General features: G+C 36.6%; 1 protein-coding gene across 11 annotated transcripts in view; it reads left to right on the forward strand.

The window, feature by feature from the left end:
- The window catches only part of ATF7IP (activating transcription factor 7 interacting protein), an 82133-nt gene that overhangs the window by 43129 nt on the left and 23690 nt on the right, over window positions 1-15314 (forward strand). For 5 of the 11 annotated variants that reach the window (XM_059472227.1, XM_059472224.1, XM_059472230.1 and 2 more), the window contains 8 exons: window positions 295-440; window positions 1597-1734; window positions 2847-2912; window positions 3445-3518; window positions 4008-4096; window positions 5412-6050; window positions 7585-7652; window positions 9094-15301. In XM_059472227.1, the coding sequence (XP_059328210.1) occupies window positions 295-440; window positions 1597-1734; window positions 2847-2912; window positions 3445-3518; window positions 4008-4096; window positions 5412-6050; window positions 7585-7652; window positions 9094-10539 (2666 nt within the window). In that variant the 3' untranslated portion in view covers window positions 10540-15301. Of the gene's footprint in view, window positions 1-294; window positions 441-1596; window positions 1735-2846; window positions 2913-3444; window positions 3519-4007; window positions 4097-5411; window positions 6051-7584; window positions 7653-9093; window positions 15302-15314 lie in introns of those variants that run through there. The other 6 variants (XM_059472231.1, XM_059472232.1, XM_059472233.1 and 3 more) reach the window with 4 other exon arrangements.

A 15314-nucleotide genomic window follows, 5' to 3' on the forward strand; every position in this document is an offset into this window, starting at 1 on the left:
GATGAACTGGAGGGAGGCTCTGGAGAGAGGACTGGTGGTAGTAGAACCATTTTGCATTTGGGGCAGTGACTGGGTCAATCACAAAGCAGAACTCACTGACAGGGCAGTAATGTACAGATATCAGAAGGACTGATTTTGTACTTTGATGTCATCAAGCTTGTTTTTCCAAAGGCATTCCTACTGGTTTACCATGAAAAAGCTTAAACTGAGAACAACTTCATGGTAATTATGGCATTCTGAAGATACCTGTTTTTTCACAAGTTCCTCATGAGCAGTTTTATCTAATTGTTCCAGATGAAGCATCAAAGAGAAAGCGTTCCAAATCTGAGGACATGGACAATGTTCGTTCTAAACATCGTCGGTACATGGGAGAAGATTATGAAGCAGAACTCCAAGTCAAAATTACTGCCAGAAAAGATGTTGACCTAAAATTACAAAAGGTAAAATAGAGGTGCAGAGCAAAGAACATAAAAACATGCCTGTCACTTGTGTTACCATCTTTGAATTAGCAGTCCTTCTGCACACACTCTCTGTCCCCAAACATTTTCTCTTTTTCGTGGTTGAACATTGGATGTAATTCAAATAACAAAGGTGCTTAATTCATATAAAGTTCTACATAGCCCTCCTTTTAAGAAGAGACCAAATAGCATTTGAAGACTATGCTGCAGGAGTTATATTTGAAATGTATAAAAGAAGTCTCAAGTGACTGTAGTTGGAAAACATTAGTAAAGGATGTATCTCACCATGATGATTTATATGTGCTGCACTTTATTCTGTGCGTAGCTTTTTAAAAAAGGCAGTCTCCAAAGAAGACTGTAATCTACCTGGCATTTTGCAGATTTTTGTAGAGCTGTTAATAGCCTGATTGCACTATTGCTGTATAAGGAACCGATGGTCATGAAGAAAAGAAAATTGTGCTGTTCTTCTGTTAGTTCATTAGCTAGCATGTGTTGTAACTTCATTAATTTAGGATGGCAAAAACTGAACCACATTAGTGGCTTATTTATTCTTATTTCCTATGAAAACTTTTTACACTGCAGTAGGTATAGATGGGAGAAGAACATTAAATAATAACTTCTGTCAAGTAAACTTTGTGAAAACCAGTCTTCTTACGTTTTTAGCTTCTGCAAGAAAGGCAACACTGAATTTTTGCTAGGAGAAAATATATCTCAGAAAAAAGTTTTTGTTGAATGTCTTAAGTTTCTGTTCTTTGAATGCCAATGTCCCTCTCAAAAATAGAAAAGTAAGAAGAACAAATAACTTCTGTAAGCACAAGTTAATTGCACTTTAAAAGAATACCTTCTGTTGTTAAGGTTCTTTTTATATATAGTAATATTTTATACCCTTATTATACTGCAAGGAAATTAATTTGTTGAATTAATGGAAAACCATTTGTATTTTCCAAAATGATGTCAAAACTTAGCTGTGCAACCACACGCTTATTGCTGACTGTAGATTTATTTGATTGACAGGATACAACAGTTGTCATTGTTCTCTTTATAGCAAGATATTAAATAAGAGTTGAGAATATTTTTATAGGTGGTCCCCTAAAGTTTGGGATTGCATTGTTGTATTTTTTATATAACAATTTTGCAGATTATCCAGAGACTGTTAGAAGAAAAACTTACGGCTTTACAGTGTGCGGTATTTGACAAGACTCTGGCAGACTTGAAAACCCGAATGGAGAAAGTAGAATGCAACAAAAGGCATAAAACTGTGCTTACTGAAATGCAGGTGAGTGTTTGTGTGTTCAGCTCCATACTAAGTTCAAATGCAAAAATAACTTCCTCAGTGTTTAGTAGTAAGGTTCCTAGAGTTGACAGTATTTGGGAAACCATTCTGACTCTGCAAGAGGAGGACGTGGTGGGGGGAGCAGCAAATACTAATGTTCCTTTTGAGTTCTAAAACTACTTTCCTGCTCAGAAGGAGGGAAGCAACCAGTTAATCATACAGAAACTCCAAAGGGTATCTTCCATGTGGCAAACTGATTCATTAGCTGTTAGCAGACTGCTTTTCCACTCTTCTGTTCCATTTAGGCATTTTGAAAAAAATTCCAAATATGAAAATATCTAAGGTCTTTATGAAGCTTGAAAGTTACTTAAAAATGGGAACATGCAGAAAGGAGAGGACAGTAGTGCTGGACTTGGAACATTGTTCTACATGTTTCCCCAGAGTGTAAATAGTTTATGTTCTAGCAAGGAGGCACATAGCTAGTGTTGAATGCAGTATGCTTTCCTGCATTATTTATAGAAAATATGTACATAGTGGTGACGTGAAGAACATCACAAAAAAGAATTTTGAACTGACAGGACAAGTAAAAGCTTATCTCATAACAAATTCAAACAATAACGCCATTCTACTTTTTTATGACAAGAAACATGGAGTTTGCCAGATCACTTCCCACTATGCAACTCTTTCCTCTTGTTGCCACAGACATTTTATGTTGACTTCTTAAGTGCTTTCTAAGATTCTTTCAATATACTTGTTTACCAGTGTCTTTAGCCATCAGCTAGAGTGTCAAAGGAATAACTTCATATAAGGCTTTCATGGATGTAGTTTTGTGTGAACATGCCAGATGGATTCAGTTTGTGCAGTTGTGACTAGGAAGGAAAATAATTAAACCTTTCTCTAAGATACCTTGACTGTGATGCATACATTTGTCTTTCTGTTATAATATAGTTGAAAATAACATAATTGTACTGTATTTCAAGGGAGAATAATTTCCCTTATATGAAAATAGCATTTGACTTAACTATGTCTTAGTTATATATCTCTTAGTTTATAAAATTTCTTTGATGGTTCTTGGGATTTATGGTTTTGTTTGTTTTCGTCTTCTTCCTGTTTAGGCTAAAATTGCAAGATTGACAAAGCGGGTTGGAGCAGCCAAGGAGGACTTGAAGAAGAGACAGGAAGTAAGAGCTAGATTTGTTGGGGTCTGGGGTTTTTTCCTGACTTAGCCTAATCCTTGTGTTGGAAAACAAAGAAAATTTATATGCAGAAAGATGTTTATTCAAGAAAGACTTGTTTATTCAATGATATTAACAATTGGGTTTGTCTGGTTTGGTTAAAGAAATCTTAATATCTGTTATGTAATTCTGAATTATACAGAAGCTTCTTTAGCTGTTTTTAGTGTGAAAACACCTTAAACTGTATATAACTGAATGAAATTTACTTCAGTATGAAGAGCACCATGTAAATAAAAGTGCATCCCACTACTGTGATTCTGAGAGAGGAGAGGGGGAAGAAGACAGAATATAGGAGAGGGAGACAGTAGGACCAAGGAGATTTTGTGTAGTTGTAAAATATGTCAAATTCTCCTGCAATGTTGACTTCAGAAAATGAATCACTCACACAGAAGTGAATGGATATGAAATAGAATGAAAATATAAGTTTGCAAGCTGCCTTAGAGTTGTTCTGTTATGGCCTCTCTCTCATTCTGTGTAGAATGTGGCAAATGCACCTGTATCTCCAGGGAAAGCAGCCCCCGACCCTGCAAATGTAAACAATGCCACGTGCCGGTAAGCAAAACACATCACTGGGACCGCATTAAAATGCACAATAGGACGCTTCAGATACTCTCTGTACTTCCTTTTTTTAACTTAAAGTGTTTTTTCCTTTTCCTTCATTGCTCTTCACTTGTAAAATCTGATTTGTTTTTACAGAAGTCATAAATTGACAGAATTGAACCCATTCTTGGTTAAATCTAGATGGTATTTAGCATCAGTTTCAGTGTTTAAAAAGTACAGATAATAGTGGAAGTTTAATTTCAAAAACAGGAAAATTCTTATGGTGCAAGGACTTGAAAATTTATAAATAATTCCATACTTCTTTTTATTTGGGAAATAGCCAAAGTTAATTTGCCTGAGAAGCAAAAGTGAGTTTTTAAAAAGTAAATCTCAAAGAAGAGAACAGCTGTAAAATTAGGGATTTTTTCACCATTGTACTGTTCATAAATATACCTTATGTGGCTTTTTGAGAGAAATGCCAACTCCAACTTTGTTCCTTAGAAATGCTGGCACAGTAAGGCAGATGCTGGAGTCAAAGAGGAATGTAGGCGAGAGCACACCAGCAACTTTTCAAGCCCCTGCGAATCCAGGTAAGAAACTCCCTATGGACTATAAACACACTTCTTAAAAGTTTTATTGCTTTCCATTAAAGAAGTAACTAACCAAACCGAGCAAAACTGATTTTACTCCTTTTTTCTGACCTAAAAAAATCATTATTTTTAGTTGTCTAGTGCATTCCCTGTTTATATTTGTTTAGTGTGCTTAACAGGTATGGAAAAAAGGTGTTGAGTTGGCCAAGCAGAACTTGTGGTAAATTAGATCCTTCAGTAGACTGCATGCTGGGTATGGCAGCAAAATTGGCTGTCAAGAACTCAGACTTGTCTCAGGCCCCTTATTGTACTTCGTCATAATAGGATGGTGATGATACCCTTCTCTCTACCTAATGACTATAGAAATTGAATTGGAAACTAAACAGCAATTATAAAGCACATTTCTTAAAGGAGTCATGTTGAAAACTGGAATTTCTAGATTAAAATTTTATAGAGAATAAAGACTCAAACTCACCATTAATTTATTCATTATATTTTGCGGTCCTTGGTTGTTAAAATAGTTTAATATCGAATGCTGAATCTTTCCCACAGGATTATCTTACAGTTTGTATGTACTGGCTTTCAGTAGTGTGTTTTGCTCCTGATCTTTAGAATTAATCCTGAAATTTTGTTGCATTAGAGTCAGTTTCTTCTCTGACACATTAATACTTGGTTTTGGTAGAACCTTCTGGATACAAGGTTCTACCTATACAAGACAAGCTAGTCATAACTGAAATAGTTTTTCTTTTCTTGTGTTTTGTGAGGTACCAGTTGCTCTGCTGTTTCTATAATGGGTGCTTAAAATGCTGTATTTTATGTTTTCAGCAGTTAAATCTTGGAGCTTTCTTCAAGCCTGTGTCATAATTCTTTATATATATTTTTTCCTGATATTTTCTGTATCTTACAAACAGAAATTCAGTATTGACTGTATCTTTAACCAGGCCATTGAACATGAGAGTGTACAACACCTATAGCCTTTATTTGCAAAATAAAATAACACCTATAGCCTTTATTTGCAAAAAGAAGTAATTATACACCACTTTTTTCATAGAATCATAGAAGTATTTGGGTTGAAAGGGACCTTTAAAGATCATCTAGTCCAACCTTCCCACCATGGGCCAGGCCATTTTTCACAAGATCAAGTTGCTCAGTCTGACGCTGAACACTTATGATGATAGGGTGTTCCCAGTCACTGTGGACAGCCAGTTCCAGTGACTCACTGCCCTCATCATAAATTGTTTCCACTTGTCATGTTTCAGTGAAACTTCCCACTTGATTCAAATACTTAATTTTCTTATTTATTTTTTATGTGTAGTGCCTGCTTCCAGTCTTGCTGCTTCTCCAGCAGTTGTCAGTGGACTTCCTAAGCTTCAGACTCCAGTGTCCTCCACCAGCTCTTTGACAACAGCAGTGCTTCCTACAGCTAACACGGCTACAGTTGTAGGCACTAACACAGTGCCCACTGGCAGCACTCAGTCAGTGTCTGTCTCATTGCAGTCTTTGCCTGTAATCCTGCATGTACCTGTGGCAGTGTCATCCCAGACTCAGCTTCTGCAAGGCCACACAGGGACTTTGGTCTCTAACCAGCCCTCAGGCAACGTTGAATTCATATCTGTGCAAAACTCGTCTACAGTTGGTAGCCTTACCAAAACGACAGTGTCTTTGGCATCAACTAACACAACTAAACCAAATAACATCCCACTTGTGCCCAGTCCTGGTATTATAAGGAACTCTGCAGCCAGTGCTGGGTCTATAGGCACAACGTTGGCAGTACAGGCTGTTCCTACTTCACATCCTGTTGCCCAGACCACAAGGACTTCTTTGCCTGCAGTGGGTACTCCAGGACTTTATAATGCGACTGCCAGTCGAGCGCCCCTACAGATGAAGCTTCCTCTCTCTGCATTTAATAGTACAGCTCCTACTGAACCACCCCCCCTTGCAGCACCCAAGATTGGTAAGTTATGCTTGAATGTTGGCACTGGCAGAGGAGGATAGTGGTCACAGGGAAACATAAAACTGCACTCTGTGGGAAATTGTTTCTTAAGGTGTCTTATAGAGATAGTTCTTCTAGGTTGCATTTCTGTTGAAATTTTCAAGATCAAAATAATCTCTATGACAGATCTGTTTCAGACATTGTTGAAAGTAAACTCCTCTTGAAGTCAGCAGTGTGGCTTTGTAAGCTTTGTTTTATTTAGAGTTTGATTTATATAATTCCTAGCGTGAAGTAAGAAACTCCTGTCATTAAGAACTTGGTATTTCATTTTAACACAGCCTCGCAGAATAATATGAACTACCTTTGTAAGTACAGGCATGCTGTGAAAGGAAAGTATAATTATAACTTAATTTTAACAACACTTAAAAGAAAACAAATTGGTAGAAAAAGGCAGTTGAATATGAACCTAGTTCCAAAGGAATGCATTTACAGTATTTAAATAAAGTCTCTAAATACAGTAAATGTTCAGATAACAATAATTAGCTTGATTATTTTAAAATACTTTTTCTCAATCTTTGGTCCTTCCCTGACGGTTGTCTGCATTTCTGATTTTATGTACCTCAATTTTTTTTTATAATCGGTGGGATTTTGGATTTTTTTAATAGGTGGGATTTCAGGATTTATAAGTGTTGGAGTTATAGCCTCATTGGCACAATATAAGCTAGAAGGATCTCAAGCAAAACTTGACATCAGAACTAGTTTCATTTCATTTTCCTGTATCTAAGTTACTTATGCTAAAATATGTGCTCTGTAGAGTTAGACAGTTATGTTTTGTATTGACTCTTAGCTCTAAAGCAAAAAGATGTGATTTAAGACAACATAAAAAGGGTTGTGGCTGATGAGATACAGTGAAAAAAGGGAGGACCTATGTGTCCAAAGAATGTCTCATTTTATGCAGTTTCCATAGATTTGCTTTGTACCCTAGTAGTTTTCTCACCAGAACTGAAATGCTGATTTAGGCCAGCACTGTTGCTGATGAGCTCTAATTAAAATGAAAAGGAATGAGAACCGAATTTGAATTTATATATTTGCATCAACTATTAAAGCAGCTTCTTAAATTGCTAGTTTAATGTTGGCTGAGCTACTAAAGATACTCACTCTCCCTGCCTCAGTTATATATTTTGCAGTCTCTTTAAGCATCCTTTTTTCAGTCAGGTCTTTTTTTGTACAGAAATATTTAACAATTGTATTAATTTTTAGTTGAATAGCTTATCAATATGCATACAGGGGGAGGAGAGATTGGAGTTTTACTTTGTGCTCAGGCAAGGAAATTGCTCATAAAATACTTTTAATATACTGTCAAACTTACAAGAAAAGGAACACGTCAATCAAACTTGACTACTTATAATTGTAAACTGGGGCTAAATGTAAAATATGTCACATATTGAATGTTTCATGTCAAACAGTTTTGAATATTGCCTTCAAATATGGCTAGTGGGTAGCAATATGTAGTACTGAGTAGATACTGCAAATGAACAATTTTTTGACCCCTCAGAAAACCAGACAAGCAGGCCACCAACAGATACTTCGTCAAACAAGCGACCTGCTGAGGGAACAACACAGGTAGGCTGTTGATTGTTTCTATATAAAATTCTAAAGTTACAATCCACAGGAGATTATCTTTATTGACTATAATTGCACAATTTTAGTTTCTTTTGTGCCGTCCTTTCTAGTTTCCTTTCTAGTTTCTCTCAGTTTATATTCTTCTTTTTTTGATTCACTGTTACTTACAGCATGAGCTTCTGATAATTTTTTCAGAAGTGTTCTGATGGGATTTCTGTAGGGAGACGAGTTGGTAAATCAGGAGCAGACTAAAAGTTGTCTGCTAAAACAGAGCTAGCATACAAAGAAAAGACTGCCCAATCTTTGTCTGAATGGCTTGAACTTATATAGATACAAATATTTTATAAATTATCGCACTGCTCTCATTCCTACACTAATCCAGAAGTTAAAATTGGAATTTTAATGTTTGATTGCCATATATCATGGGAGAAAAAAAAAGGAAAAGAAACCTACTTCAGGAATAGCTACTTCATAAAGGATAGCTTGCAATACTTCTGGATTCCTTGTCTAAAATTTGTTGGACTTGCTTTGAAATTTAAAGTTTGAAATTAAGCTATTTAAAATTCTTCATAAATAATTTTTTCTGTCGATATATGTTTCAAAAAGCACCTCTTGCTTAACTCTTCCTATTAATTAGAAGTCATGTTATTAAGAGGAATAAAATTAATTGCTTCTAGACAGCATTTCCAAATTCATTAGTGTATCAAGGTACAGTTAATGTAAATTGTATTTCAAAGCAAGAAGAAAATATACTGGACAATATTCTGGTTTTCACCTGCTGAAAGTAGTCTGGCAAAGGTAGTCAGTATTTTAGAGTATAAACTATGCCTCACTCTTATCTTTCAATTAAGATAAAGAATGGTTGTTTGGAACTTCATTTTTCAAAGATACCTGTGGATTATAGCTGTTCAAAACCCTTGTCAGTACTTGATACATAGGAAATCCAGTACCATAATGGATGACAGTAGTACAGTTTTAAGGTTTAATTTTCAGTATAAGATGCATATTTTGGAATTTTTCTTCAGTTAGAGCCTGAAACCTGGAAAAATTTTGGAAAAACGGATTGTGTATGATAATGGTATTTAGCAGTGGAAGATGGGCTGGAAGGAGGGAAATAAGACACAGGATGTTTTCTGGTTTTCAGTCTTCTGTTGTGTAGTGTATGTTCTAGGTTTGCTTTCTGTGAAATCAGGTAAAGCTTGTGTAATGCCATGGTTAAAAAAGAAGAACCTGATGCATTTTAATTGGCTAGTGAGGTATGGAATTGACATGCCGTTCATTTGAAAAACCCAGTTAATGCCACCTGCTTTTTGTTAGGTAAAATCCAAAATATTATATATTACTCCACACTTCGCAGCTCTCAGATCATAAAGTAGTTCGCTGTGTGCCGAATACCCATGGCATATTTGATGGTACAACTTTGATCAATTGTTTCAAAAAGCAGTTGAAACAGGAAGAGACTCCATCAGAAAATAAAGAAGCAGTAGAAGCAGCACAGATGAATTTTAACTTCCCTGAGGATGTTCTCTTTGGCTTGGAGGAAGAGGAAGAGGATGCTAAGAGCATCAAAAACACCCACAAGCAGACTGGCTGGGCAGCTAACCTATTAAAACAGTGGCTGGCCAAAAATGGCAAGGATCCTAGCTTTGAATTGGTCCCAGTAAGTGAACTCAATGATATCCTAAGAGAGTTTTATTACACAATAAGAAATCACGATGGAAATACCTACAGTGTGGCAAGCTACAAGTCAATGCGTGCCGGCTTAAACCGGCATCTCAAAATGCCGCCTTACAATCGTCAGATTTGCTTAATGAAGGACAAAGAGTTTGCCAGTGCAAACATGGTGTTTGTGAGCGTGCTGAAGATGCTGCGCATGCAGGGGAAGGATGAGACTCACCACCATCCTCCTATAGCTGCCGAGGACTTGCGTAAGATTAAGCAATCTGGTGTGCTGGGTTTACACAGTCCCCTGGCACTCGTCAACAAGGTGTGGTTTGATTTGCAGTTGCATTTTGCCAAGCGAGGGAGGGAAATTCTGAGAGATCTGGCTCCAGATGCATTTGTGGTTAAGATGGACAAGAATGGGCGTCGATACGCTATGTTTAGATACCCTGGCAAAGGCAAAAATGGAGAAGATCCTCATAAAATGGGTAAAATGTATGATATGCCTGGGGACCCAAACTGTCCTGTATTTTCCTTGGAACTTTATTTGTCCAAGTTGCCTCCAGAGCCCCCTGCCTTTTACCTGCACCCTCTAAAGCTAACGTCAGAGCAAATGCAAGAACAGCCTGTCTGGTACAAAAGAGAACCAATGGGTGTGAACTACCTGGGTACCATGATGCCCAGGATAAGTGTGGCAGCCAGGCTCTCTCAGCGGTACACCAATCATTCTCTCCGAACTACCACCATCCAGCTACTATGTGAAGCAGGACTGGGGCCTAGGGAAATAATGGCAGTGACAGGCCATCGCTCCGAGTCTGCTATTAGGCACTACTGGGGATCTGCAGAGGTTCGCTACAGGGCCTGGTCAGATATAATGGAAAACAGTGCCCCCAGTTGTCGATATAGCAAGATCCCAAATGAAGTGAGAAAAGAATCCGTATCTGGTGCATCCACCTCCTCTGTGAAACGTACTGTTCTAGAACAAAACAAAAGTTTATTCCCTGCAAAATCTCTGGTGCCACCTGGCACTAACTCTGTGGCTTTAGTCCCTGAGGGACGCCCAGCGCTGAATTACAAAAGCCCAGTCCTGTTGAACCGCAGTTCATCCAAGGTGTTTCTCCCCAAGAGCGTGACCAGTGGGAACCTACCTGCTGGTCCCCTTCAAGGCTGTTGTAGCAAACCTGTCTTTATAAAGCGTGTGATAAAACAAGAGCCTATGACTTGATGCTTCTGTAATAGAACTGATTTCAGATGAATTGCTAAAATGGAAAAATTATCAGATTTGGTTTTTTATTTAGTCTATGAAGGAAATTCCTTATGGTCTAATTCAGCAAGAGGTATCTTGTTTGCATTCAAGATGTCAGCTATGGAGCAGAAATTTAAACTGTGGAGGGCTTGGAGTTTGTGTTACTTTTTGTGGCAGCTGGGACTCTTCCAAGTGGCTGAGCAGAGTTATTTAAAAACATTAAAGGGAGATATTGATTTCCACTTAGCTGAAGATATGCTTTCTTCACTAAGAGTGTGGTTTTTATATTTTGTGAAGAGTGTTATATATCATACCATTTAGTGACTGCTGGCACTAATGTAGCATCTTACGAATCAAATACTTGATTACTGAAGAGCACCAAGAAAATAGAAGCTGAATGAAATAGATACAGATGCTCTACAAATATATACATACGCATGAAAACACCTGGAATTGCTTAACCACTGTCACCCTCTGTTCAAATTCTTATCAGACCTACCAGAGGACTGTCCCTTTGTTTCCTTTTTTTTTTTTTTTAACCTTCTTCTAAATTGATTTTCTCTGTGAGCTGCAGATTTGCATTGGAGGTCTTTCCTATTTAATATTCTTGGCTTAAGATTCCAGTCATTCTGTTCTCCAAAGGCATTATTGATATGTGTAGTATTAAAATTGGGATCTCTTTGGTTGTGCATGAAATGGGAAAACATTCTCAAAAGAGCTGAAAACAATTTCTTGCTTAAATGCGAGGTAATTGGTGTTTGTGTTGTCTCTGTGCCTAACGTGTGAGAGGGTCTTTTTTTTTTTGTATTTCCTCTCACCAACCCCCTTCGTTGTCACATCATCTTTGCACTCTAGTCTTTGCCAGTATATATAATTCACAAGAAGTACACCTTGTTCTTCCTCACTGAACCCTGTCCAAATATTTTTGGTTTTAACTTCTTCAGGTCGGTAAACTGGTCCTGTCATTGTCTTTTCTGTAGATTTTCACAGGTTAGAAATTCTCAGCATAGTGGATGTGAATAATTTTCATCATAGATTCTGACGAGAGATCTTCCAGTAAATAAAAATAGAAAACTGGTTATAGAATTACAGATTATGGTTGGTCCACTTTGGAAGAAGAAACAGCATAACATTTAAAACTGCTTTCCATATATTAACAATGAAATAAAAATTGGTTTTTTTCCTTTTCAAATGCGAGTACACAGAGGCACTTCACATGGTTTGTCATACTAAGGACTTCACTTGAAATGTTGATGTTGCTCAACAATGGACAAAATAGGGAAAAGTCGCAGCTGAAATGACAAATTGACCGTGGTAAACTCTTAATTCTGTGGAGAACTTCCTTGCTGGGATAGGCTTTCAAATTTTGAATGAGATTTATCACTCTGTTATAGTGTATAGTCAATATAGACACTGTTATAGTCTGTGCAGAGGACTTGATGCCTGAATGTTGGAGTTTATATCTTGGCTGATAGTATTTACTTTTGTGACCTTGTGTCAATTATTCATACTTACTGCATCAATTTTCCAAAGTGTAAGACCAACACAGTGCTCCATTTTCTAATGGATTGTGATAACAGTTAAAAGGTTTTAAAAGTTCTTTAGTGATCTTAAACTCATCTATGGTTGAGATAGTTTATCAGATGTAATTGTTAATACAGAAATTACTTCTACACTGTTCTGCTTCCTTAGTAGGAGTGTTAATTCATGACATAAATGACTAGAGGAAAGAAAGCATGGGTCCTTTTGTCAAGCCTAAAGTAAATCAATTAGAGATGGTCAAGAAAGTGATCCTTTCTAATGGCAAGAAGAAAAAGTGAAAAAACAAATGGCAAACAGTTCTCAAAATATAGGAGAACTGTGTAGTAACTTCTTCAAGGTTATTTTAGGGTAACACAGATTTCGAAATTTTAGAGATTCATGGAATTAATAACTCGGCAAAACTGGCAAAATTAATCTAAATTGAATCTAAACTTCCACCAGGATGGGTATGTATTACTGTCCTCTCCCAGAAAAAAGTTACCACCTTTGTCTCAGGTAGTTGCTTCTTCCAGTATATTGGCACTGAACATTTATCCTCCAGGAACAAGAAAAGTAGGTTGCCAGATGATTCTGTGTTCCCTCTTGCCACATACTCTGGTCATACTGACCACATACCCTGCTCTGGTTTTTACTGCATCTGGGTGACTTAGTGCAACAGCAAATTGCTGATGGCTTCATTCTCCAACACAAATCTAGTTGGTGACTAAAATAGAAAAAGGGACTCTAGGCCAGTCTTGGCATGTCTCTCATTTTTTTTGATTATCGTTTGGCTTCTAACTTGACTTCTGTTCTGTTGGCTTATAATTGGGTATTTTTGGATTCTCATTTGTTAACTTCTAGTTCTATTGGCACCAATTATACAGTGTCCTCTTACTACCTTCTGGGGTTTTGTATGGGAGAAATTTTTTATTTTTTGTTTTTTAGTAAGAAAGTATTCCTCATATGGACTGAAAGTATTACTGCTTCACAAGACCTGGCATCATTATTTACTAAGCTTTCTGGTAAACTTTGATTTCTAATTAGTAGAACATCTTTCTAACTTTCCAGAACTGAAAAAATCTTTCTCCTCTTTCCCCTCCCACCTAAAGTGTTAAATAAATCTTTCCTACATGTATTTTAATTCTAGAAAAAATGAACCAAATGCATATTTTGCAGCTTTTGTGAAGTCAGTTTTGGCTGTGAGTACAGGGAGCAGGGAGTCAAGATTCAAGTCAGTGCTCTTCATGGCAGTGCAGGTTATGCTGTGTGAACATAATAAATTCTATCAAAATGGACATTATTGTACTCCTCAGTTGCAGTATCAGCAGAGAACCTCAGAATAGCAGGGTAACAAGTTTTGGGTCTTTTCCCATTATTTCTCTGCTATAGGTGAACCTCTTTGGTGAACCAACAGGTTAAATATAGTTTGTTGTCTAAATTTAGATTTATACTTTGGCTGCAAATTTAATGCAAAATCGCCAGTCATAATTTAAAATTAATTTAAAAAATCCAAATATAAGAAATATTCTTTGGAAGAAGTTTATTGTCTATGTTTCTTGAGTTTTCTAATTAGATCTCCTCCTAAAATAAGATAGTTTCATTTCAGTTGCAAAAAAATCCCTAAAAAGCAAAACCAACCAAAAACACCCAACCAAAAAAATCCCAACAAACAAATAAAAAAACCAGCAAAAACCCAAACAACAACAACAAACTCCCAGCGCTTAGTGTAAGTCAACTACATTAATAGTGACTGCTATGTTATTGATTCAATTCCATTTTCTTTGATGGAGATGACCCTGAAAACAGTGAAGAGTAACTGGTTCCTTACATAATGCTTGAATAAATTTAGTTTTGCATCTCATAGTCATAATTCAGCTTTGGTAGTAGTGTTGTGAATACAGGACTTGTTTTCCCTGTGCTTTCCTGTGAAGTTTGGAAATCTCAGCTGTTACTTTAAGGGGTACTCGAATTACTTCTTGTTTATATGAAGTTGGCATGGTATCTTAAAGTATGTTAAATTTTCTTTGCTTATATGCACCTTCTCTGTACCATGTGAAGTGCTCCACTGTGCAGTGTCGAATACCTGAAGGCATTGAAAGGATGCTTTGAAATGGAATTTGTTCTTGGGTTTGTTGTGGTTTTAGTCTAGTACCTCTGGTTATCCTGAACTGAACTGCTTTTCAGTAGTTGCTAAAGTTTTCCATATGCAGCTTGGATGTATGATTTTGCTGTGTTACTGTTTTCTTCTTTTCAGCCTTTCTCTCTGCTTCTTGCTCCAAAAGGAGTGGCTGCAGGGATGTGGAAGGGGATGTCTTACTACTTGTATTAGTCTTTCATCTTCAGCTTTTTCCTATGTACACAGAAATTTAAGGGTTGTTATTTGGTCCCAGTCATTTTATCTATGGCCGTTCCAGTGCCTTGGGTCCTTGAGTTGCATTTCTGAAGACATGACAAGCACTTTTATTGTATTGGGACAAATGTTGTTGTTATAGAGGCAGAGGCATTTTTAATTATATAGCAAATCTTTAGAATGGTTTAAAAGTATTTTAGTACAAATCCCGGTTATAGATACAGGATTTATATATATTATATATAATATATAAATATAGCTATGGTATACTGAGAGAATCTATGAAAGCAGTTTTATTACACTGTAACTTAAAGTAACAGTGAACAAATCTTAACAGGGTTGAAAATGTCTGGCATAAGTCAATCTTCAAGAATTGTTTGCATTATATTTATTAAAACACCAGGTCAGGTGAAGAGTCTTTTTTTCCTGTTCCTACTTCATGTGCAATTTATTTTCTTAAGGAGTAAACCTGTTTTTTAGTCTAAATTTCATCTGTGCATTTCACTTTACAGCTACTATTAGTTTATTAAATAAAAGTCCACAAGTGTCCTACCCATTTCCTATTGTTTCTGACACACTTTGATTTCTTTGGTTGAGCTACAGTTTAATTTAAGCTATCTTGCTGACTATTGGAAATTCATTTCGTAAAACATTAATAAAGTATATTTATAACTCCTATCACATTACTCTGCAATGTCTAACAAATTTTGAGTGTCTCTTAGGAAATAATGTGAACAAAGTTGATATGTCAGCGTACAGTTTATAAGCAGCTGTTAATTCTATGTTGTTGAAGCGTTATTGATGAATATGTTACCTTGCATTTCATGGTTTTATCACTCAAAATAAACATATACAGTTATAGATGTCAAATGGACTGCTTGAC

Source organism: Ammospiza nelsoni, chromosome 5 (genome assembly GCF_027579445.1).
Source record: "Ammospiza nelsoni isolate bAmmNel1 chromosome 5, bAmmNel1.pri, whole genome shotgun sequence".
In the NCBI taxonomy this organism is placed as follows: Eukaryota; Metazoa; Chordata; class Aves; order Passeriformes; family Passerellidae; genus Ammospiza; species Ammospiza nelsoni.